The sequence below is a fragment of the Hippopotamus amphibius genome, chromosome 15 (genome assembly GCF_030028045.1).
Source record: "Hippopotamus amphibius kiboko isolate mHipAmp2 chromosome 15, mHipAmp2.hap2, whole genome shotgun sequence".
NCBI classification, from domain to species: Eukaryota; Metazoa; Chordata; class Mammalia; order Artiodactyla; family Hippopotamidae; genus Hippopotamus; species Hippopotamus amphibius.
Genome location: NC_080200.1, coordinates 3,000,929 through 3,020,511, shown reverse-complemented (window position 1 = coordinate 3,020,511; position 19,583 = coordinate 3,000,929). Strand labels below are relative to the sequence as shown.

The following is a 19,583-nucleotide window of genomic DNA, read 5'->3' as shown; positions in this document are numbered from 1 at the left end:
AAAAAGTTGGGCCGAGCCAACGCCTCCCCACTCCCCACCTCCGCCCCTCCCCAGCCACGCAGACCCTTGCGGGAGCGGATCGCAGGACCCAGGCGTCCGGGGCCGGGTCCCCGTCCCGCCCAGTGGCCCGCAGTTGGGTGGGGGAACTTGGGAAGCCGGGAAAACAACAGCCCAGCCCGCCCCTCGCCAACCCCTTCCCCCGCGACGCCCCTGGCGCAGCGGGCGGAGGCGACTCCTTTATATAATCGCGGGCGGGCAGGTTGGCTGTTTCATTTAGGGACCCGGGAGCCCAGCGGACCCGAGCCCTCAGCCGAAAGCCCGCCCCCGGGTCCCTTCCGCGGCTGGGCAAACTGAGGCCCGGGGAGGGCCGGCGCGGGGCCTGCGGTCTCCACCCCCTCGCCCCCCACCCACCCCCAGCAGCCCGGGCAGCCGCGACCCACGCCCGCGTCGGTCCTCGCAGTGCGCACAGCCCTCCCCGCCCCCGCTGCCATCCTGCCACGCCCCAGGCGTCGGGGGCAAAGCCCGCGCCCCCCCGCACCCGCCTCTGCGCAGAGGCTGGGGGCCTGTTTATCTGGAGGCCCCCACCCCCCTCCACCCCGGGGGGCCCGCTCCCCCCGCGCCCCGGGGAGCTCTGGGGCCAGATAAGCTGGCAGGCTGGCACGGCGCCGCGCAGCGGGGCGGAGAGGTCAGAGGAGGGGGGGGCGCGCCGGGGGCGGGCTGGACCCCCCCCCCAACTTGACAAAACCTAATAACAGCCCGGTCTCCCCGGCGCAGCGGGCGAAGCCCCACGGGAGGGCAGAGACGTGGCAAGAGGGGACCTGCCGAGCCTGTTCTGGCCTCTGAGGCCGGGGTGGGGGGGGGGGGCGGGCTGGGCGTGGGGGGGGCCGGCGGCTGCGGCACCTTTAAGACAAGGGAGGACCCCTCTTGCCCTCGGAGAAACCAGGAAGGGAGTCGCGAGCATCATACGGGGCTTTGGCTGTACTGTACAGTTACTGTAGGGGCAGTGACGCCGCCGCCGGAGCGAGGGAGCGACGAGGGGAGAGCCTGCGAGGGGAGAGCGAGACGCGGACCCCGGAGGCGAGCGGCCGAGGAGCCCAGTCCCAACTCCGGGCCCCGGCCCCGCGCGCCCCGGCCCGGCCCGGCCCCGGCCCGGCCCCGCGAGGTAAGTCAGCGCCCGGCGCGGCCCCCAGCCACGGGGTGCAGGGCGGGGACGGGCCGGGGGCGCTGCGCCCACCCCTGCCCTCCCGGGAAGGGGCGATCCCGGGAGCCGGGGACGTTCCGTAAGTTTCAGAGGAGGGGGTGGTTGGCAGCTGCCCGGAGGCGGGAGGCGCCCTGGATCCCGAGCGCGGGGAAGGGGCGCCGCCCGGGAGGGGGTATTGGGGGCGAAGTGCATGGGCTTGTGCGCTAGCCCCCGCCCCCCCCTTCCGTGCATGGTTTTTCGGGGCTCCCAGGCGCGCGGGGGGATGGGGAGGGGAAGCGGGGCTGCATTGAGGGTGGGGGGAGCCGGCGTGGGGAGATAGGGGGGCGCGTCGCGTGCTAAGTTTGCAGCTGGGTACTGGGGGCGCTCTCGCCCCCCGGGGGCCTATTCGGTGCTGCGTGCATACGTTGGAGTTGGCCAGGATTGAGCTCCATGGGGGATGGGGGGAGGGGGCTGAAAAAACAGGGAGGGGGGCTTTGCAAAGGAGGGGGAAGGGGTGGGGTGTCCGGGTGGGCGGGCGCGGCCGCTGGGGCCTCTGGGCGTCGTAGTTCCCCCGCGCTTGCGGCTGGCAGGTGGCAGGCGGCTAGAACTACAAGTCCCAGGGTGCCCCGCGCCGGCGGCCCGCCGCGGACCGCGGGTAGGGGCGGTGCGGAGGAGGGGCGGTGAGCGGCGGGCTGGCGAGCCAATGGGCGCGGGTCGATCGCGCGGCGCGGCTCGGGGGCGGGCCCTGCCGGCCAGGGGGCGGGGCCTGGAGCCGGGCTCCCCTTGCCGGGGGCCGGTGGCGGTCCCCGGCTTCCGGCTGCGCGGCCCGCGGGCCGGCCCCCTCCCCGCCCCGGGGCCCCTCCCCGCCTGGTTGTGTAACCGTCCCCAGGCCCCCTCCCCTCAGCCCCCCGCCCCGGGGGGGGCGGTCACCCACCGGGCGCTCCCCGGGGAGGGCGGCGGCCTGGGCGGCCGCGCGGCTCAGGCGAGCCCGGGGATGCGCGGCCTAGTGCAGGCTGGGCCCGGGCGTGGGGGAGGCGGGCGGGCGGACCCAGATCCGGGGTAATTTGCATCGCCCTCCCCCCAGCCCGGGTGGGGATTGGCCGCCGGCGGCGGGGGGTGGCGCGGGGCCAGGCTCACTGCCGCCTCCCGGCCCCTCGGAGGGAGCCAGCCCAGCCGCAGCCGCCGCCACCGCCGCTGCCGGGGCCGGGCCCCCTCGCCGCTGCCCCGGGAAGGAGGTAGGAGCCCCTCGCGCGGGAGGCGCGGTGGGGGCCCGCGGGCCGGGGCGGGGGCCGCGCGCTGCGGCCGGGGCGGGGGAGGGGGCCGCTTCCTGCCCCCGCCCGGGCCTGACTCAGCCCTGGGCGGGGGGACCGGCCTGGCCCCTCGCCCTGCCCGCGCGGCCGTCCGGCCCCGGCCCCGGGGGAGGGAGCAGGGAGCACCCCTGTCCCCCGCCCGCGCCCCCAAAGCGCGTGACCCCGTCTCCTCTGGCCCGGACACCCCTCCTTCCCTTTGACGCCACCACCACGTGCGATCCCTGAGCCCGGGCAGAGGAGGGGGTGAGCCGGTGGGATCCGGCCCCCTCCCTCGCTCTCCCTCCCTCCCGGGCCTAGGAACCGGCCCCCTCCCCCAGCCACGGGCCTGGGAACCAGGCAGGGGCCTGAGCCGAGCGCTGGGGCCGGTGCACCCCCCCGAGGCCCAGGCCTTTGCGGGTCCTGGGAGGCACTGTCCGCGCTGGCTGGCCGGCGGCGAGGGAGTCCCGTGGACCGCAGCAGAGAGACTGCTGTCCAGCCGGGCCCGCGCACCCAGTGGGCGCCCACTAAATGTTTGGGGAACGTAGCCAGCAGTTGGCGGGGTGGCAGGGGGAGGTAAGCAACTCCTCTCTCCCCCTCTCCTGGCAGCGGAAGTGAGAGAGGTGTTGGTACCCCTCCACCGGGTGTGCCCACCTGGCTCACCCATGGGTGGCGGGCTCGGTTTGCTCCCCCCCCCCCCCCCCCGCCAGCTGCCTCCCGGAGCAGGGCCGGAGCAGGCCCGGCCGGAGAGGGCGTCCAGGATTCCGTGTCAGGCACCCCCCCACCCCCAACAGGGCCAGGGCGTAACCCTGAGTGTGCCGCTCCCACACTGGGGGGGCCCTCCCCAGGACCAGCCGATCACTTCCTATTGGCAGAGCTGGTCTTGGGAGAGGTCCGGGGAGTCCAGGCTGGGCCCTGCCGCTGCCCAGGCCCCCCAAGGCTCCAGGCAAGGGGGCATTCTCCCCCGAGGGCCACCCGCCCGTGGGGCCCTTCGAGCACACCGGGCCTGGCACTTATCGGCTGGGCGCGGGGCTCTGTTTACCGCCAGCCATCGCTGTGGAGACGGGAGCCTGGGGGAGAAGGGGGGGCAGGAGCCGGTGGCTGGAAGAGCGAAGCCCTGGGATCCGCATGCCTAATGAAGGAAAGAGGAGCCAACGGGGACACTGAAATTTTAATTCGTGGGTCACTTTGGGGGGGTATTTATTATTCAGTTCTGATTGGCTGCGTGGTGGCCAGTCAGCACCCTGGCCCGGCCGGGAGCCACGCAACTCTCGGCAGAGGCCCTCGGCCGCGGGTGGCTGCAGGGAGTCCATGCACCCTTTTCCCGTGTGGGAGACTGAGGCCTGGCAGCGCTCAGCCTTCGTCCAGTGGGGAACGTTCTCGAGGCAGTAGCTAGTCCTTGTGTTGGCGTTTTTCCTTCCCTTCTCTTCCTTGGAACCCTCTGACCCATAGCTGGTTGGGCTGGTGGCAGTCCCCAATGCCATGCGAGGAAACTGAGGCCGGGAGGGGAGGCCACACACAGGTGTGGAGCCTCATGGGCTTAGAGCCAGCCTCAGAGCACTGCCCTGTGATGCAGCAGGGGAGACTGAGGCCAAGGGGAAGCAGAGAGCAGCCCAAGGTCACCCAACCGGAGCTGGGTCTGACCCTTGTGGTCCTGCCTCCCAGCTCAGGACGCGTCCAAAGTCCTCTCTGTGTCACAGCCGAGGGGCACCTGCCCACCTGTCTTCCAGAGGGCCTGGAGGTTGACAGCAGGCACCTGTCGGCCAAATGGAGGCTTTGCCCCAAGAGTACAGTGAGGCTCAGAGAGGGGCAGCAAGGCGTCCAAGGTCACACAGCAGGAGCTTCAGCCTCCCTGCCTCCCAGCCTTCCAAGGCAGGCCCTTCCCACCCCATCTGAGCTGCAGCCCCGCCCCTTGGCCCCTTGGCCCCTGGAGACTGTCAGGGCTCTGCGTTTTTTTACAACCCATTATGCCCGGGGAGACCCAGGTCACCTCCCAGAGCCAAGACTCAGGGCCAGCCCCTCTGAAGCAGAGCTGGCTTGAGGGGAGGGGTCCACAGGGGCTTCGAATGCTGGTCCACTTGCTCTGTGACCTTGGACAAGCCCCGTGGCCTCTTGGAGCCCGAGCATCCCTCTCTGTAAGATGAGGTGCTCACAGGCTCCCCCCAGGTACTGCCTGCGCTCCCTTTCGTTCCCTCCCTCATGGAGGAAGCACCTGGGTGCGCTCAGGGCCTAGCAGGGATTGTGCTGGAGTGTCTGTGTGTGTGTGTGTGTGTGTGTGTGTGTCTGAGACACCCCCCACCTGTCCCCTTGTGCTCCAAGCACCTGATAGACCATAAACTACCCTGCGATGGCCCTGGGCAGTGGAGACCAGAGGAACAGGCTTGGGTGGGGCCCACGTGTGGTCCTGTCTCAGCCTGGCCCTCACCTCCACCTGAGGTCCACCTAAGGAGGTCCCCTCCCCTCCGCCAACCTTGGTTTTTGCCATCGGCACAATGGGGAGATTACCTGGAACCCCAGAGTGTTGTCCTGAGGATTTACTCAGTGATTCCCCAGGAATGTTTGTTGAGTGACTGCTGGTGTGGTGTCAGGGCCTAGGGGAGCCCCTCCTCGCATCTCTGTTCTGACGGCCTGCGTTTGCAGGTGTCAGCTAGACTCCAGCCCCGCCCATGCTCCCCGTGTGACCTCAGGCAAACGTCTCCCTTGTCTGGGCTACCACAAGGCAGCTCTGAGGGGGCGTGAGAATAAGCCGTCCTCAGCCCCAAGGCCCCCAGGGTGGGGGGATCTAGTCCCCGGCTGGTACCTGAGGGTCGTCAGTGTGTGGGGGGTGGGGGGAGAGATGGGTGGAGCCCTGGGAGGACTCGTTTGTCCAGATGGAGCCAGACAGGCGACCTGTGTTCAAATCCAGTTCCGCTGTGTGATCCTGGGCAAGTGGCCTCAGTTTCCTGGCCTGTGAAGTGGGGCAGTGATTACAGACCCTGCCTCCCGGAGCTAGCTGTGAGACTTGATGTTGAGGTGGTCCAGACCAGGGCCCCCCTCAAGCCCCGGTGAGGAAGAGCCTCTGCTCTTGTGGCCCGAGTCCCGTGTGTTTGGAGCACCAGAGCGCGCCCTGTGGAGAATCTGGCCAAAGGACCAGCCCCTCCATCTGTCCCCCCAGCAGGCTGTGGACGGCCACTCCGTGGAAGCGTCCCCACCCACGCCTTTCTGGTTTGACTGGAAAACAAGGCCCGGTCCCACCTCCCATCAGGATGTGTTTGGTGGGAGGGAACTGGCTGGATTTGTAAGCCCAGGACTCTGGGGCCCTAGTGGGCTGAGTGCCCCTTTGTCTGGCGTCTCCAGGCTGAGCCCTCCACCTGCTCAGGCTGTGGGTGGCGGGTGGGGGTGGTGTAGGCACCTCCAGGTGACCCGCCGGCCTCAGGGGAGGGAGGGAGCCGTCTGGACGAAGAAGTCACCCAGGCCTCTCCTGGGCATCTTGGGTAAGCAGGTGCAGGCTGAGCTGAGGGTGGGATAGACACTGATGGGATTCTGTGAAGCCTGGCTTTGCTTACCCCCAGCGACGGGAAGCTTATTCCTTCCACCTCTGCTGAGAATGGCTCTGTCTTCGCAGGGCTTCCTCTTGGAACCTGGTCTTCGTGTCAGGGCTGTACTTCCTGGCCCATGACGGCACTCAGAGCGTGGGAACAGGGTGGGCCTGAGCCCCACCCATGAGTTGGGGCTCAGATGGGATCCCCATGACCTCCTAATTCCCAGCTCCGCCAGCCTCCACACACACACTTCCCACTGGGCCCGCAGCCTTCCTGCCTCTGGCCCTTTAAGGCCCGGGCAGGAAGCCCCTCCCCATTTAGGGCAATAAATGGACACATAAAATGGCCGAGGGCCTGTTTGCTGGTGTCTGGCCCGGAGGGAGGCTGGTGAGGACAGGCGGGCAGGGGGCCGGCTGACAGCTGGCAGCCAGCAGTCACCCTGAGCCGTTGGTGCCCCCCACCCCCCTATCAGGACGCTGCATTCCTGTCCCATTAAACCCCGGGCCGGGGACCGGGCCAGGCAGGGATTGGCACCAGGTCAGGGCGGGGTAACCCGTCAGGACCAACCTTGCAACACAGGCTGCCAGGCTGGGAGGGGGCGGGGGCGGCCGGGCACTGGCCTGGCAGCCGCACCTGGGCGCCAGACTTGCTGTGTGACCTTGGGCCGGCCGCCCACCCTCTCTGGGCCTGGTTTTCCCCCCCCACATGCTGGCCCAGCTTCCTCATGAGGCCCACCACACACTTCCTTGGTACACAGGAATTGGGGAGGGGGCTGGATTCCTGGAATAATGTTCAGAAGTGAAGTTCAAAGCTCCCCCCCCCCCACCACAAAGGAGGGCGTAAACAGCCTCACTGGGCCTTTGCGGTCTGTCGCTGGCACCTAGTAGGTCCTAGGCCAAAGTTTGCCAAATGGACAAGAGTGGAACCCTTTGCTACCGTCACAACCCCCCAGGAAAAGGAGGCACAGAGAGGTGCTTTTCCTGGCCCAGGGTCACCCAGCTTGGAAGTACAGGAGCCGGGCTATGGCCCCGGGCTGTGGAGGCACGTAGTAGGTGTTAGAGCTCCCTTACATAGTTTTCCTTCATTCTCTCCCTGCGTATGGGGTGGGGGGCGGCCTTAACCCCCTGTTAAGCTGCCTGCATCCCTGGACACTCCTCCAGGAAGGCGTCAGGTGGCAATTACCTACCTATCCCCTGCCAGCCACCCCCCTTCCTTCCTGAGGAGTGTGGGTGGGAGGAGGAGGCGCGGCCCCAACCCTCACCTTGCACCTGACCTTGGGGACTATCCAGTCTCCTTCCCCTTCCCTTCTCCAGGCCTTTGCCCCTGCCGTTCCCCATGCCCGGGACACCCTTCCCACACTCCTAGGGTCCTTCCTGGGTGACACATGCTGTGCCGGGGGCCAGGTCAGGACGCTCCTGACCTCCCCCTGTATCCCCAGTGTCTGAGTGGTGGCAGCCCAGGCCAGCTCAAGTCAGAGCATCCGAGTCTTAGCCTGGCCACTGGGCTGCTGTGTGACCTTGCCCTGGTCTCATCACCTCCCTGATGAGAGGGTCCAGGGTCCAGTTAGTTCTTGAAAGTGGCAGGGCACAGAGGAGGCCCCTGGGAGGGCCGAAAGCAGGCCCAGGTCCTTGCTGCCTGGTGCAGCAAGTGACCCTAGGTTAGATTGGAGGTGGGACTGGCACGGTCCCCTGGTGCTGGGTGTGCCTGCCAGCCAGGTGGGCGGGGCTGGGCGTGGGCTGTCTCCAGCACATAGCTCTTTGGTCTTTGGTTCCTCCCATCGTTGGCTGCGCCCCTACTGTGCGCTGCCCCCCGGGGGGTGGGGGGGCCTGGGCGTGGGGGCCTGGGAGCAGCCCAGAGGGAGGGGGGCGCCCCACCTCCAGCCCAGGAGGAGCCTGCCGAGGCCTGCCCCTCGGCCGGCCGCCGAGTCAGCACCGAACGGCCCCGGAAATCCCATGGAGGCGAGGGTGGGGGTGGAGCTGTGATGAAAGACAGAGCCCTGGGTGGGTGTGGGCCTGAGCTCAGGGGACCCTGGCCGTTGAGGGTGGGGACCTGGCCGGCGTGGAGGTGGGGCTTCCTGGAGGAGAGAAGTTTCGTTGGTTCATCATTACTGAGGAAACCGCCATGTGTGGGGGCACCTACTAGGTGTCAGGTGCCAGCAGGGCCTCCTAGAGTGAGAAGGGCACAAGGCTCTCCTGGTGAGACAACGCCATGGCGCGCAGTGGGTGCTCAGTAATCGATGCTTTTTGCTGCCGGGACCTCCCGTGACTTCCCTCTCCCATCTCGCAGGGTCTTCCTCCCCTTTCTTTTTTTCCCTTTTTTTTTTTTTTAAGAAAAAATATTTATTTATTTTGGCTGCACTGGGTCTTAGTTGTGGCATGAGGGATCTTTGTTGCTGCACGTGGACTTCTTAGTTGCGGCATGTGGGCTTCTTAGTTGCAGCACACATGCGTGATCTAGTGGACCAGGGATCGAACCCGGGTCCCCTGCGTTGGGAGCGCAGTCTTACCCACCGGACCGCCACGGAAGTCCCTCCCCTTTCTTAGCGGGAGGGCCCGAGAGGCCCCGGTGGGGGGCAGTGGCCTGGGGTGTGGCAGGCAGGTGGCATGTGTTCCTGGAGAGAGGGCTGGGTCTGGTGTCTGCAGCGCCAGTTTAGTCTCCAGGGCAAGGGAAGAGGTTGTGGCTTGCTGGGAGGTGTGTGGGGGGTGCGGGGTGGGGGGAGGGTGGGGGGACCCCCAGCCTTTCGCCTCTGTCAGCTCCTAGACCAGCCTTGCTAGGTGCCTGTGGCCCGGATTCTAGCTGTCTCTGGGCCTTGGTGTTCTCATCTGTAAATGGGGGTCATGCTACTTTCTTGTGGGCTTTCCTTGGCTGGCATCGCCCCAGGCCCTGCCCTTTGGGGGAGGGTCTCAGGTGATTATCTGGGGAAATAGAGGCCCCAGTTGAGAAGGGACAGGGACGCGGACCCTCGGACCCAGCCCAGACCCAAGAGCTGCCCCATGCAACAGGCTCTTTGCATGTGGCCCCGGCTCCTCTGGCTGGTGGAGACCCAGGCCTGAGGCTTGGTCTGTTGCCCCAGGCCACGTTCAAGGCCGGAGCTTGCTCCTTCCCAGCAGGGTGGCTTCCAGCAAGTAGGAGCCTGGGCAGCTCACACTTGAAGTCAGGCTGTGCCAGCGGCTGGCCCCGTGGGCTCGGTGCCGGTGGGAAGGCGCGGGGTGGCGTGGTCACGGCGACGGGTGAGTCACCTGGGCCAATTCGGGTCCCGACCTAGAGGCCCCGGGAGGACACCTGAGGGGACACTGGCCAGCGGGGCCCGGGTGGCCATCTTGGCACGTTGGTGGCCTGGGTCAGAGGAGGGGCCGAAGCCGGTCTGACCCAGAGTCCCATCTGCCCGCTCGCTCCCTGGGGCCTGGGGCCAGACGGCAGATGGTCGCAGGGGGTGGAAGCTGCCCCAGGGGGCTCTGCCGAGGCTTCCCATGGCCGAGCCTTGGATGGGGTCGCGCCCCTCCCCGCCCCCCCATCCTCCTGCTCCCAGCAGCCACATCGGAGTCTCCCCCCGCACCCACCGCGGGCGGGCTGGCGGAACAGAGGGGGTGCTGAGCAGCTGGTGCGGTCGGCGGGAAAGAGGGCGGGCCGTGGAGAGAGGCGTCCCGGGAAGTGTACTGGCCGCCTGTGCGCCACACAAAGGCCTCTGTGTCGGCCCCGAGGCCTGGACCCCGCTCCCAGGGCGGCCCTGGGTCGGGACGGTGCTGCCCTGGCCTTGGGGCTGACCGGACCAAGCCCGGCTCCCTTGCCGGGCCAAGCCGCCTGCATCTCACTAGAGGCACAGCGGGAGGGATCCAGGTTAGAGCTGAGCTGGGTCACTCGGCCGGGAGTCCTAGGGTCTTTAGGAGGCTGAGGAAGGGCCATTTCGGGCCCTCTCCCCAGTGATGTGCAGAGGCTCTGGCCTGAAAGCAGGCTGGCTGGGCCCGGAGGAATGTGGGTTTTGTTGGGTGGCTCGGGGCAGCCGGGGGCTCCCCGGAGAGGGTGGAGGGGTGGGGACAGAGCCAGAGGGTTGCACAAGCGCCCGAGTGGGCGGATGAGTCACAGCCCAGAGGAAGGCGGAAAAAAGGAGGGGGGGAGAGGGGCGGGACAGAGTCCCCTCATGGCCCTGCTTTTCCAAGGCTTCTGCCCATTTGACAGATGGGGAGACTGAGGCTCAGACAGTGGCAAGGCCTTGTCCCGGGCTGAACAGCACAGACAGGGTGGCCAAAAGGAGAGGGGCTGGCCAGGCAGGAGGTGGGCAGGGGGCCCCTGGCCCCCCACTCCTCCTTCACGGGGTCAGCTCGAGTGGGCAGGGAGGACCATCAGGCAGTGGCCTGGTTTCCCCCCATTACTCACTGCGAGGGCTGAGCCACGTCCTAGGGGCTCCACAGGGCAGGAAGGGGTTTGTCCTGCAGAGTCACCACCCCACGCCACCAGGGCACGTCCACGGCCCCGATGACCTCGGCCGGGTCCCTGGGTCTTGGCCTTACGCCTTCCTGCTGATTCAGAGCGCCCCCAAGAGAACTGGGCCCGACCAGGAGGCAGGAGGGAAGCTTAGCGAGGCCGAGGCGCTAGGCAGGGATGGACAGCCCTGCCGGTTGGATGTTGGCTCTTGGGTCAGACGCCCTGGGTTTGAGTTGAGGTGCAGCCACGGGGCCCTGGGACTCCCTGAGCCTCAGCCTCGCCTTCTCACCTCTGCAGTGGAGACAGTGCTGCCTATGGGACTGCTGGGCGCTCAGCCGCCGTGGCCTCCCAGAGAGAGCGCGGGCAGAAGCCCGTGCTCAGACTCATTAGGAAACAACTCGTGTCGGGCATTTACTAAGCACCTTCTGTGTGCTCCCACGCCACTTCAGATCGCCCCTTGGCCGGGCACTCCCCTCTAGTAAAGGGGCAAGGGGGCTGGCGTTCATCCTGAAGCACCCAGCTGGGTTTCCCCAATGTCGTCTCATGATGCGGAACGAGCCGTGGACCATCCTGGTGCAGCGCTGGGGTTAACCGAGGCAGGGGGGTGTGGGCGGGGATGCGGGCGCTCCTTTCCCAGGGTCTCCCAGCCTGGCCAGGTGGCCCGGCCCTCCCCGACCCTCACGTCCGCCCCTTCCTCCCCGGTGCTGCAGGTCTCGGCGCGGAAGATGGCCGGCGGCGTGGACGGCCCCATCGGGATCCCGTTCCCCGACCACAGCAGTGACATCCTGAGCGGACTCAACGAGCAGCGGACACAGGGCCTGCTGTGCGACGTGGTGATCCTGGTGGAGGGCCGCGAGTTCCCCACGCACCGCTCGGTGCTGGCCGCCTGCAGCCAGTACTTCAAGAAGTTGTTCACGTCGGGCGCCGTGGTGGACCAGCAGAACGTGTACGAGATCGACTTCGTCAGCGCCGAGGCGCTCACGGCCCTCATGGATTTCGCCTACACGGCCACGCTCACCGTCAGCACGGCCAACGTGGGCGACATCCTCAGCGCAGCCCGCCTGCTCGAGATCCCCGCCGTGAGCCACGTGTGCGCCGACCTCCTCGACCGGCAGATCCTGGCGGCCGACGCGGGCGCCGACGCCGGGCAGCTGGACCTCGTAGATCAAATGGATCAGCGAAACCTCCTCCGCGCCAAGGAGTACCTCGAGTTCTTCCAGAGCAACCCTATGAACAGCCTGCCCGCCGCCGCCGCTGCCTCGTTCCCGTGGTCCGCCTTCGGCGCATCCGACGACGACCTGGACGCCACCAAGGAGGCCGTGGCCGCGGCCGTGGCCGCCGTGGCCGCCGGTGACTGCAACGGCTTGGACTTCTACGGGCCCGGACCCCCGGCCGAGCGGCCCCCGGCCGGGGACGGGGATGAGGGCGATAGCCACCCGGGTCTGTGGCCGGAGCGGGACGAGGACGCCCCCGCCGGGGGCCTCTTCCCGCCGCCCGTGGCCCCGCCGGCCAGCGCCACGCAGAACGGCCACTACGGCCGGGGCGGGGAGGAGGAGGCGGCCTCGCTGTCAGAGGCGGCCCCGGAGCCGGGCGACTCTCCGGGCTTCCTGTCGGGCGCGGCCGAGGGCGAGGACGGGGACGGGGCCGACGCGGACGGGCTGGCGGCCAGCACGCTGCTGCAGCAAATGATGTCGGTGGGCCGGGCGGGGGCGGCGGCGGCGGGGGACAGCGACGAGGAGTCGCGGGCGGATGACAAGGGCGTCGTGGACTACTACCTGAAGTACTTCAGCGGCGCCCACGACGGCGATGTCTACCCTGCCTGGTCACAGAAGGTGGAGAAGAAGATCCGGGCGAAGGCCTTCCAGAAGTGCCCCATCTGCGAGAAGGTCATCCAGGGCGCCGGCAAGCTGCCACGGCACATCCGGACCCACACGGGCGAGAAGCCCTACGAGTGTAACATCTGCAAGGTCCGATTCACCAGGTGAGCTGGCGCCGCCGGGGCCGGGCGTAGAGGGGGTGGGGGGCTTCCTGGGGGCCCCTGGCCCCAGCCGCGGCCACTCACGGACCCCCCTGCCCCCGTCACGTGGGTGCACGCTCACACCTGCCTCCGCGTGCAAAAACACCGCCCTGCCCTGCAAGGGTGCCTTGTCTGTCGGGGTGCTGCACAGGCCCGAACACGGTGACTGCGTGACATAAAGTGTGCCACGCGGTGCCGAACTGCGCGAGGCTGGCAGGAAGGGCCCGAGGAGTAGCTCTTCTTCTTTCTCCCCCGGGGTGGTTCTTCTCATCCCGCCTGGAGAATTTTGGCCTTGGGAGATCGCCACAGCCCCACTGGGAGCAGGGAGCTCTGGGTTGTTGTGTTACTTTTAAGCCTTCAGCGAGCCCAGGGAACTTGCTTCATTCAGCCAGCCTTTATAGAGTGCCTGCTGGGTGCCAGGCCCTGTTCTAGAAGCAGAGACAAGCCAAAATCCCCATGGGGGCGACGGAGCATGTGCGAGATAAAACCGCAGAATTGATTACACTACTTGGTGGAAAGTGCCAGGGAGGAAGAGAGCAGAGAACCGGGTAGGGGGCGGCTTGGGTGCTGCCTTAAGCAGGGAGGCTTCCCCGAGGACTGAGAGCTGAAGGAGGAGAGAGAAGGAGCCGTGGGGAGAGGGAAAGGGAAAGACAGAGGGAAGAGCCAGTGCAAAGGCCCTGAGGCCAGTCCAGCTTAGGGGATGGCCACAGCCAGTGGAGGGAAGAAGGCTCGGGAGCCACTGGGCTTGGCCCCCAAACAGGAAGAGTTTGAGGCCAGGCTGTGGGGAATTTGTGATTCTGTCCTAAGCGTCCAGAGGTGGCAGGCTGGGCTTTGTGGGCCAGCCCAGTGGGGGTGGGGGGCTGGCGTGCAGGGGCCTAGCCAGGCTGGGTGACTCAGCATCACCCCCTACTCTGACCCGCCCTGGGGTTCCCCCAGCCACGCCCACCAAGGCGGAAGAAAGAGGCCATTGTCCCAGCTTCCCGGCCCCACCCTGTGGGGACAAGATCTGGGGGCTGACCCCCGGCCCAGTACCCGGGCCCCCTCCCCAGCAGGCCAGGAGAGGAGGGTGTGGCCAGGACTCCAGGGCCCAGGAGTGCCAGGCAGGGGCAAAGGGCACTGGCTGGGAGTCAGGCAGCCCGGTTGGTGGCCTGGCTCTCCCCTTTGGTGAGATTGGAGTGCCGGTGGTGTTGGGGGCCTCCCTGTTCCTTCAGATGGAGGGGGGCAGAATTGGGATGGCTGCACTAGGGGTCTCTGGGCCTGGGAGGAGCAGCTTGGTGGAGGCCCAGCGAGCCACGGTCTGGAGAGGTGACCCCCGTGACACCCAGGCTCAGTTTCATTCTGGCCTGGGGTTCTCTTGGCCACCCCACCCTCAACCCAGAGCTGATCCTGTTTGCTAGTCAGGGAAACTGAGGCTTGCAGAGGGCCACCAAGCCAGGCCTCTTCCTCCCCCACGCCCACCTGGCTCCTCTCTGCCCCCCACCCCCACGCAGGGCCCCAGCCCCCATCCCTCCCTCCAGGCCGGGGAGCCCAGGGGCCCCTCTGAGTCACACTAGAGAGTTGAGTAAGCGGGGCCTGTGGCGGCCGGGGCTATAATTACCCGGGCCGGGGCTTGAGGTGATGAAACTGGGGCTGCCTCCACCCCCACCCTACCTTGGCGCAGCCCCCGACCCTCTGTGCAACTCAGGGCAAGTCACTTCCCCTCTCTGAGCCGCCGAGCCTCAGCTGGGGAAATCTCTGTACAGTGCTGGAACAATCTGAGTCCCTCCAGTTCCCTGTGCGACCCAGCCCCAGGATCTGAGCAGGGTGACTGGGAGACCGTGTTAGTGGGCTCTGAGGGGGCGGGAGAGCGCCTGGCAGTTGCTATCCCCTTGCTGGGAACAGCCTCAGTTCATCTAGGGAGCAGTGAGTTCACTGTGGCCCAAGTTCTGTTGGCTCACATGGGGATAACAGGGCCACAGGTCTGGTTGCAAAGGGCCAGGTCTTGATCCTCAGAACAATAAAGAGCCATAGAAGACTTAGAGCAAGTAGGGACACCAGCAGGGTGGGTGGTGCCAGAGGGAGGGATTTGGGACTGAAAGAGCCCCAGGGTGGGGGCGTGTGGGCCTTCGTCTTGGGTTGGGAAAGACTTCCTGGAGGAGGAGGCGCATTTCAGGTGGGGCTTTGAAGGATGAGTAGGAGTGTATTACTCCTGGCACTGAAGAAGCTCTCAGTCTGGTGGGCATCAGAAGGGAGAGACCCATAGTGACTCAGTGGAGCACAGGAGTCTGCAGCAAGGAGCAGGTCGGATTCTAGCCAGAGCTCTGGAAAGCCAGGTCTCTGCCCCTGCTTTGTGGATTCCAGGCAGGAATCCACCCCCATCAGTATGGACCAGCATAGTGCAATAGAAATATCATGTGAGCCACTTCTATGACTTGACATTTTCTGGCAGCCACTTTTTTTTTTTTAATTTTAAGATTTGCTTGTTTATTTATTTTTGGCTGTGTTGGGTCTTCGTTGCTTTGCACGGGCTTTCTCTAGTTGTGGCGAGTGGGGTCTACTCTTCCTTGCGGTGCGCAGGCTTCTCATCTCGGTGGCTTCTCTTGTTGCAGAGCATGGGCTCTACGTGCATGGGCTTCAGTAGTTGTGGCATGCAGGCTCAGTAGTTGTGGCTCATGGGCTTAGCTGCTCCTCGGCATGTAGGATCTTCCCAGACCAGGGATCAAACCCGTGTCCCCTGCATTGGCAGGCGGATTCTTTAACCACTGCGCCACCAGGGAAGTCCTCAGCCACATTTTTAAAAAGTAAAGGCAACAGGTGAAAGTAATTTTACATAATCCATTTTACATATTTTACATAATCCATTAGTTCCATTTCAACATGTGATCAGTAAGCAGAATTATAAATGAGATACGTTACATTAAGCAAATGCAGTCTTCAGAATCTGGGGTGCCTTTTGCACTTCTAGCGCATCTCACTTTGGACCAGCCCATATTTCAAGGGCTCATGGCGACAGAGCAAGCCCTGGGCCATAGTCACTCCAGAACTGATATGGTGACCAGCTTTGTGGGCCAAAGACTGCAGGCTGAGCCAGGTCCACACTGTTTCCTGTGGGATGAGATGGGCAGGGAGGGCCCCTGGAATCACACCCAGTCCCTGCTGTCGGGGCTCACAGTCCAGTCAGGGAGACAGACACGAAACAAGGTGGTGGCATGCAGGACTGGGGTGAGAGAGCCTGGGAGGGCCTCTCTGAGGAGATCACATTTGGGCTGAAATTCAGTTGTGAAGATCTGTGAGGGAAAAAGTACTCCAGGTAGCTGGAACAGCATGTGTAAAGGCCCTGAGGTAGGCTCGTGGTTATTAGCCTCTTGGGGTGACAGCCAGGAAGCCAGTGTGGCTAGAGCAGAGGGAGGCAGAGGTGAGGGGACATTTGGCAGGAACTGGGGCGGAGGGGTCCCCTGGGGTGGAGACTTGGTTACTACTGTGACCAACTGCCCTGGATTTTCAGTGACTGGGGGGTTTCCCAGGACACAGACCTTTAAGTGCTAAGACCCAGGACAGCTTACCCTCTCTGTTACCAAACCCTCCGCCTTGTTCCCTGTAGCATTTTCAGCACCTGGAACAGGGTCCGGTTCTCAGCAGGCACTGAGTAAATGCCTGCAGTGTGAAGCCATGCACCTGCCAGCGTGCAGAGCCGCGGGCGGGAGGGCGGCCTGTTATCTTCCTCCTCCTGTGGATAAGGAAAGGGTTTCAGTGGGACTTCCCTGGCGGTCCAGTGGTTAAGACTCTGCGCTTCCAAGGCAGGGGGCCCGGGTTTGATGCCTGGTGGGGGAACTAAGATCCTGCGTTGCCGCAAAAAAAAAAAAAAAAAAAAAAAAAAAAAAGCGGGGGCGGGGTTTCAGAGATGTTCAGCAGTTTCCCCGAGGCCACACAGCGACGGGGCGGGGGTCCAAGGCCCTTTGCAGACCTCTGGGGCTTCCTTGGTGCTGTTCCCAGAATGGGGGCCGGCACCCCTCTCGCGCCCCGTGATTTGCGGGGGTGCCCCTTGCCGCGGGTAAGGCCGATCGCGGGCAAGGTGGGGGGGGGTTTGGGGCGTGCCATCCCGGGCGGGCGCGCGGCTGACCCTCGGCCCGTCCACAGGCAGGACAAGCTCAAGGTGCACATGCGGAAGCACACGGGCGAGAAGCCGTACCTGTGCCAGCAGTGCGGGGCGGCGTTCGCGCACAACTACGACCTGAAGAACCACATGCGCGTGCACACCGGCCTGCGCCCCTACCAGTGCGACAGCTGCTGCAAGACCTTCGTGCGCTCCGACCACCTGCACAGACACCTCAAGAAGGACGGCTGCAACGGCGTGCCCTCGCGCCGCGGCCGCAAGCCCCGGGTGCGGGGCGGGGCGCTCGGGGGGCCCGACCCCGCCCCCGCCCCACCCGGCGCCCCCGCCCCGCCCGGCGCCCCCGCCCCGCCGGGCTCGCCGGACGCGCGGCGCAACGGCCAGGAGAAGCACTTTAAGGACGAGGACGAGGACGAGGACGAGGCCAGCCCCGACGGCCTGGGCAGGTTGAATGTAGCGGGCGCCGCGGGGGGAGGCGACGGGGGCGCCGGGGCCACCGCCGATGGCAGCTTCGCGGCCGGACTCGCTTGAAAACCAAAAACACAAAAAGAGAGAGAGAGAGAGAAAAGAGAAACCCGAGAAAGAGAGAGAGAGAGAGAGCAAAATCACCCACCACCCCCCAAAAACACAAAAAAAGAAAATCTATCTATATACAGATATCTATATCTATATATATATATATATACAGATATATATATATGAAGCGTCACAGAATCTAGGGTAGCGCTTTTCTCAGAGTTTTCTCTTCCATGATGTTCTCTCCCTCCACGGGGACCCTCGCCCCACCGCCACCCCCAGCCCCGCTTGCCCCCCCCCCACCCCCGTCGATGGCTTTCGGGGCTCGGTTTGGGGGTTCTGTGGGACACAAGGATTCTGAGCTCCCCGGGCGCCGCCTCCCCCACCGCGCCCCTCCCCCCCGGCTCGGGGTCTGGGGTCCCATCTGAGGCCGGGTCAGGGCCCCAGGTCCCCGCCGGGGTGAGGGGGGTCGCGGGGGACCGGGGTGGGCTCTTCTCTGCCTCCCGCTCGCTGGTTTCTAGAGTCTTCGAGACGAGACCTTAAAGATGATTTCTGTCCGCTGTGAGTGGACGTTAAAATGGCCCCATCCCCCCCCCACCCTCCTTCCTCAGGGCACTTCCTACGTGGGGGTCTCCCCCTCCATCTCCCCGACCGCCTCCCCGCCTCCCGTTCCTGCCTGTGGTCCCCGCCGTGTCTCCTGGCCACTGCGACACACATCTATTTATTTCCAGGCGTGGAAAAAGGGGAGAAGACGGGGAAGGGCGGGGGACGCCCAGGTGACGCCCCAAGGGCCCCCCGCCGCCTTCCTTCACGGCACTTACACCCCGGCGGGACCCACGGGCCACCACTCAGGGCGCCCCTGCCACCCCCCATCTTCGTCCCCCGAGACCCAGGCCCCCCCCCCCCCCCCCCGACCCCATGAGACGTTTGGAGATTCAACATTTTTTTGTCTTTACCCCCCTCCCCTCCCCCTCGCCCTCTCCCAATTTTTAAAAGCACTTTTTAGATTTGTTTTCTTTTCCTCCCTAAAAACAAAATTTATATATAGATATATAGATATATATATAAAATATACTTTTCCTCAGAGGAGCAGGTGATAGTGTGGGGTGAAAAAGAGCCAAGAGCAGAGGGAACCCAGGGTCTCACGGTGGCAGGGATGCGGGGAGCGAGTGTCCAGACGTTCCAGTGTCACAAAAGCAATAAAAACAAGATTTTACAAAAATGAAAGGAAAAAAAAAAAAAAAAAACAACAAGACAACCAACCACAAATAGAAGTCTTGGCACTTTGTAACAGAACGGGTACTACACTTTATCTTAATTCTTAATTTAAAAACATGTTTACAAGTTGCAACCAACTTCTATGAAAAGTCAAAAAGACAAAAAAAAAATAAAATGAGAGAGAGAGAGCGAGAGAGCGAGCGAGCGAGAGAGAGAGAGCAAACAGAAATTCCTAAAAGTTGATTTATTTTTGTACTAAATAATAAAAAAAGAAACCCACCACAGACGTAGAATCCACTTCTGTTCCCCGAGGTGAGGAGGGGTCAGGAAGTCACGGGCGAGGGCAAAGCCTTCTGAGGTATTTGTGCTTGACCACGAGGGCTTGCCTTGCAGGCAGGACTGTGGGGTTTTTGTGTTTCTGCCATGTTCCCCCCCCCCGCCCCCCCAAAACAGCCCCTCCCATTCTGTCCCTTTTTGGGTTCTGATTTAGAGCTGTCTCATCACCTGCTAGCCATACAGTGGCCACCCATGTCCGCGGGGACCCCCCCTTACCGACCCCCCAGCTCAGGGATGGGCCCGAGAGAGGGCTGGCCTTCCAACCAGCCAGAGCAATCCCGTCCCCCTGCCCTTGTCCCCCTGCCCTTCCTGTCCACCGCCCTCCAACATGGCCGCCCTTCCTTGTGGCCACCGAGGAGCCGCCATCTTGGATACATCATCCCTGTCGAGGTGGGCGACAGGGGGCCCCACCTCCAGGGCCTTATACCACCACCGACCCCCCCCCGCACCCCTCTTTTTATTCAAAGGCACTGACTGTAATCTGGGGGCTGGCACCTGCCTCCCCCCAGCCTCTGGCTCCGCAAAGGCCCGGTGTTGACCGAGCCACAGGCCACGGACTGGGGCCAGGGCTGGGGAGACCACGTTGCCAGAGGCCAGGGCCCCCTCCCCCCACCCGATCCCCTGTCGCATATGCAACCCTAGTGTGGGACCCTGTAAATAGACGCTCTGCCGAGCTGAGGCCCCTCCTCGTCAAAGCCCGAGGTGCGGGGGTGTCCCTGCTCCCCACCTCCAGCCGCTGGCCCGTCACCCCGTGCCCCTTTGTTCTGTGACAAACCCCATCTTCTTGTTTTTAAAGGGAAGCTTTTAACGAAGGCAACTTTCATCATTGTTTCTACAGGATAGTTTTTGTTTCCTCCTGCTCCCCCCACCCCCGAGCCCGTCAGCCCCCCAAATGTCTCAGGACCCCCCCTCCTGAGGGGGGTGGCAGGGGAGCCCAGGGCCGGGTGGCCCCGTCCACACCCCAGTGTCATGGGGCGAGCTCTTTCGGAGAACCACC

The 19,583-nt window shown here is 64.9% G+C and overlaps 1 protein-coding gene across 3 annotated transcripts; it reads left to right on the top strand.

Moving 5' to 3' along the window:
- Positions 1-246: 246 nt before the first annotated feature.
- On the top strand, positions 247-18,285 carry ZBTB7A (zinc finger and BTB domain containing 7A). 3 transcript variants are annotated; one of them, XM_057708514.1, is made up of 3 exons: positions 247-1,162; positions 11,120-12,390; positions 16,543-18,285. In XM_057708514.1, the coding sequence occupies exons 2-3, from the start codon at positions 11,135-11,137 to the stop codon at positions 17,045-17,047; spliced, it is 1,761 nt and encodes a 586-aa protein (XP_057564497.1). In that variant the 5' UTR covers positions 247-1,162; positions 11,120-11,134; the 3' UTR covers positions 17,048-18,285. The 3 variants fall into 3 exon arrangements, with proteins under 3 accessions (XP_057564497.1, XP_057564498.1, XP_057564499.1); XM_057708515.1 differs by lacking the exon at positions 247-1,162 and adding an exon at positions 2,017-2,415; XM_057708516.1 differs by lacking the exon at positions 247-1,162 and adding an exon at positions 7,979-8,182.
- Positions 18,286-19,583: the final 1,298 nt, after the last annotated feature.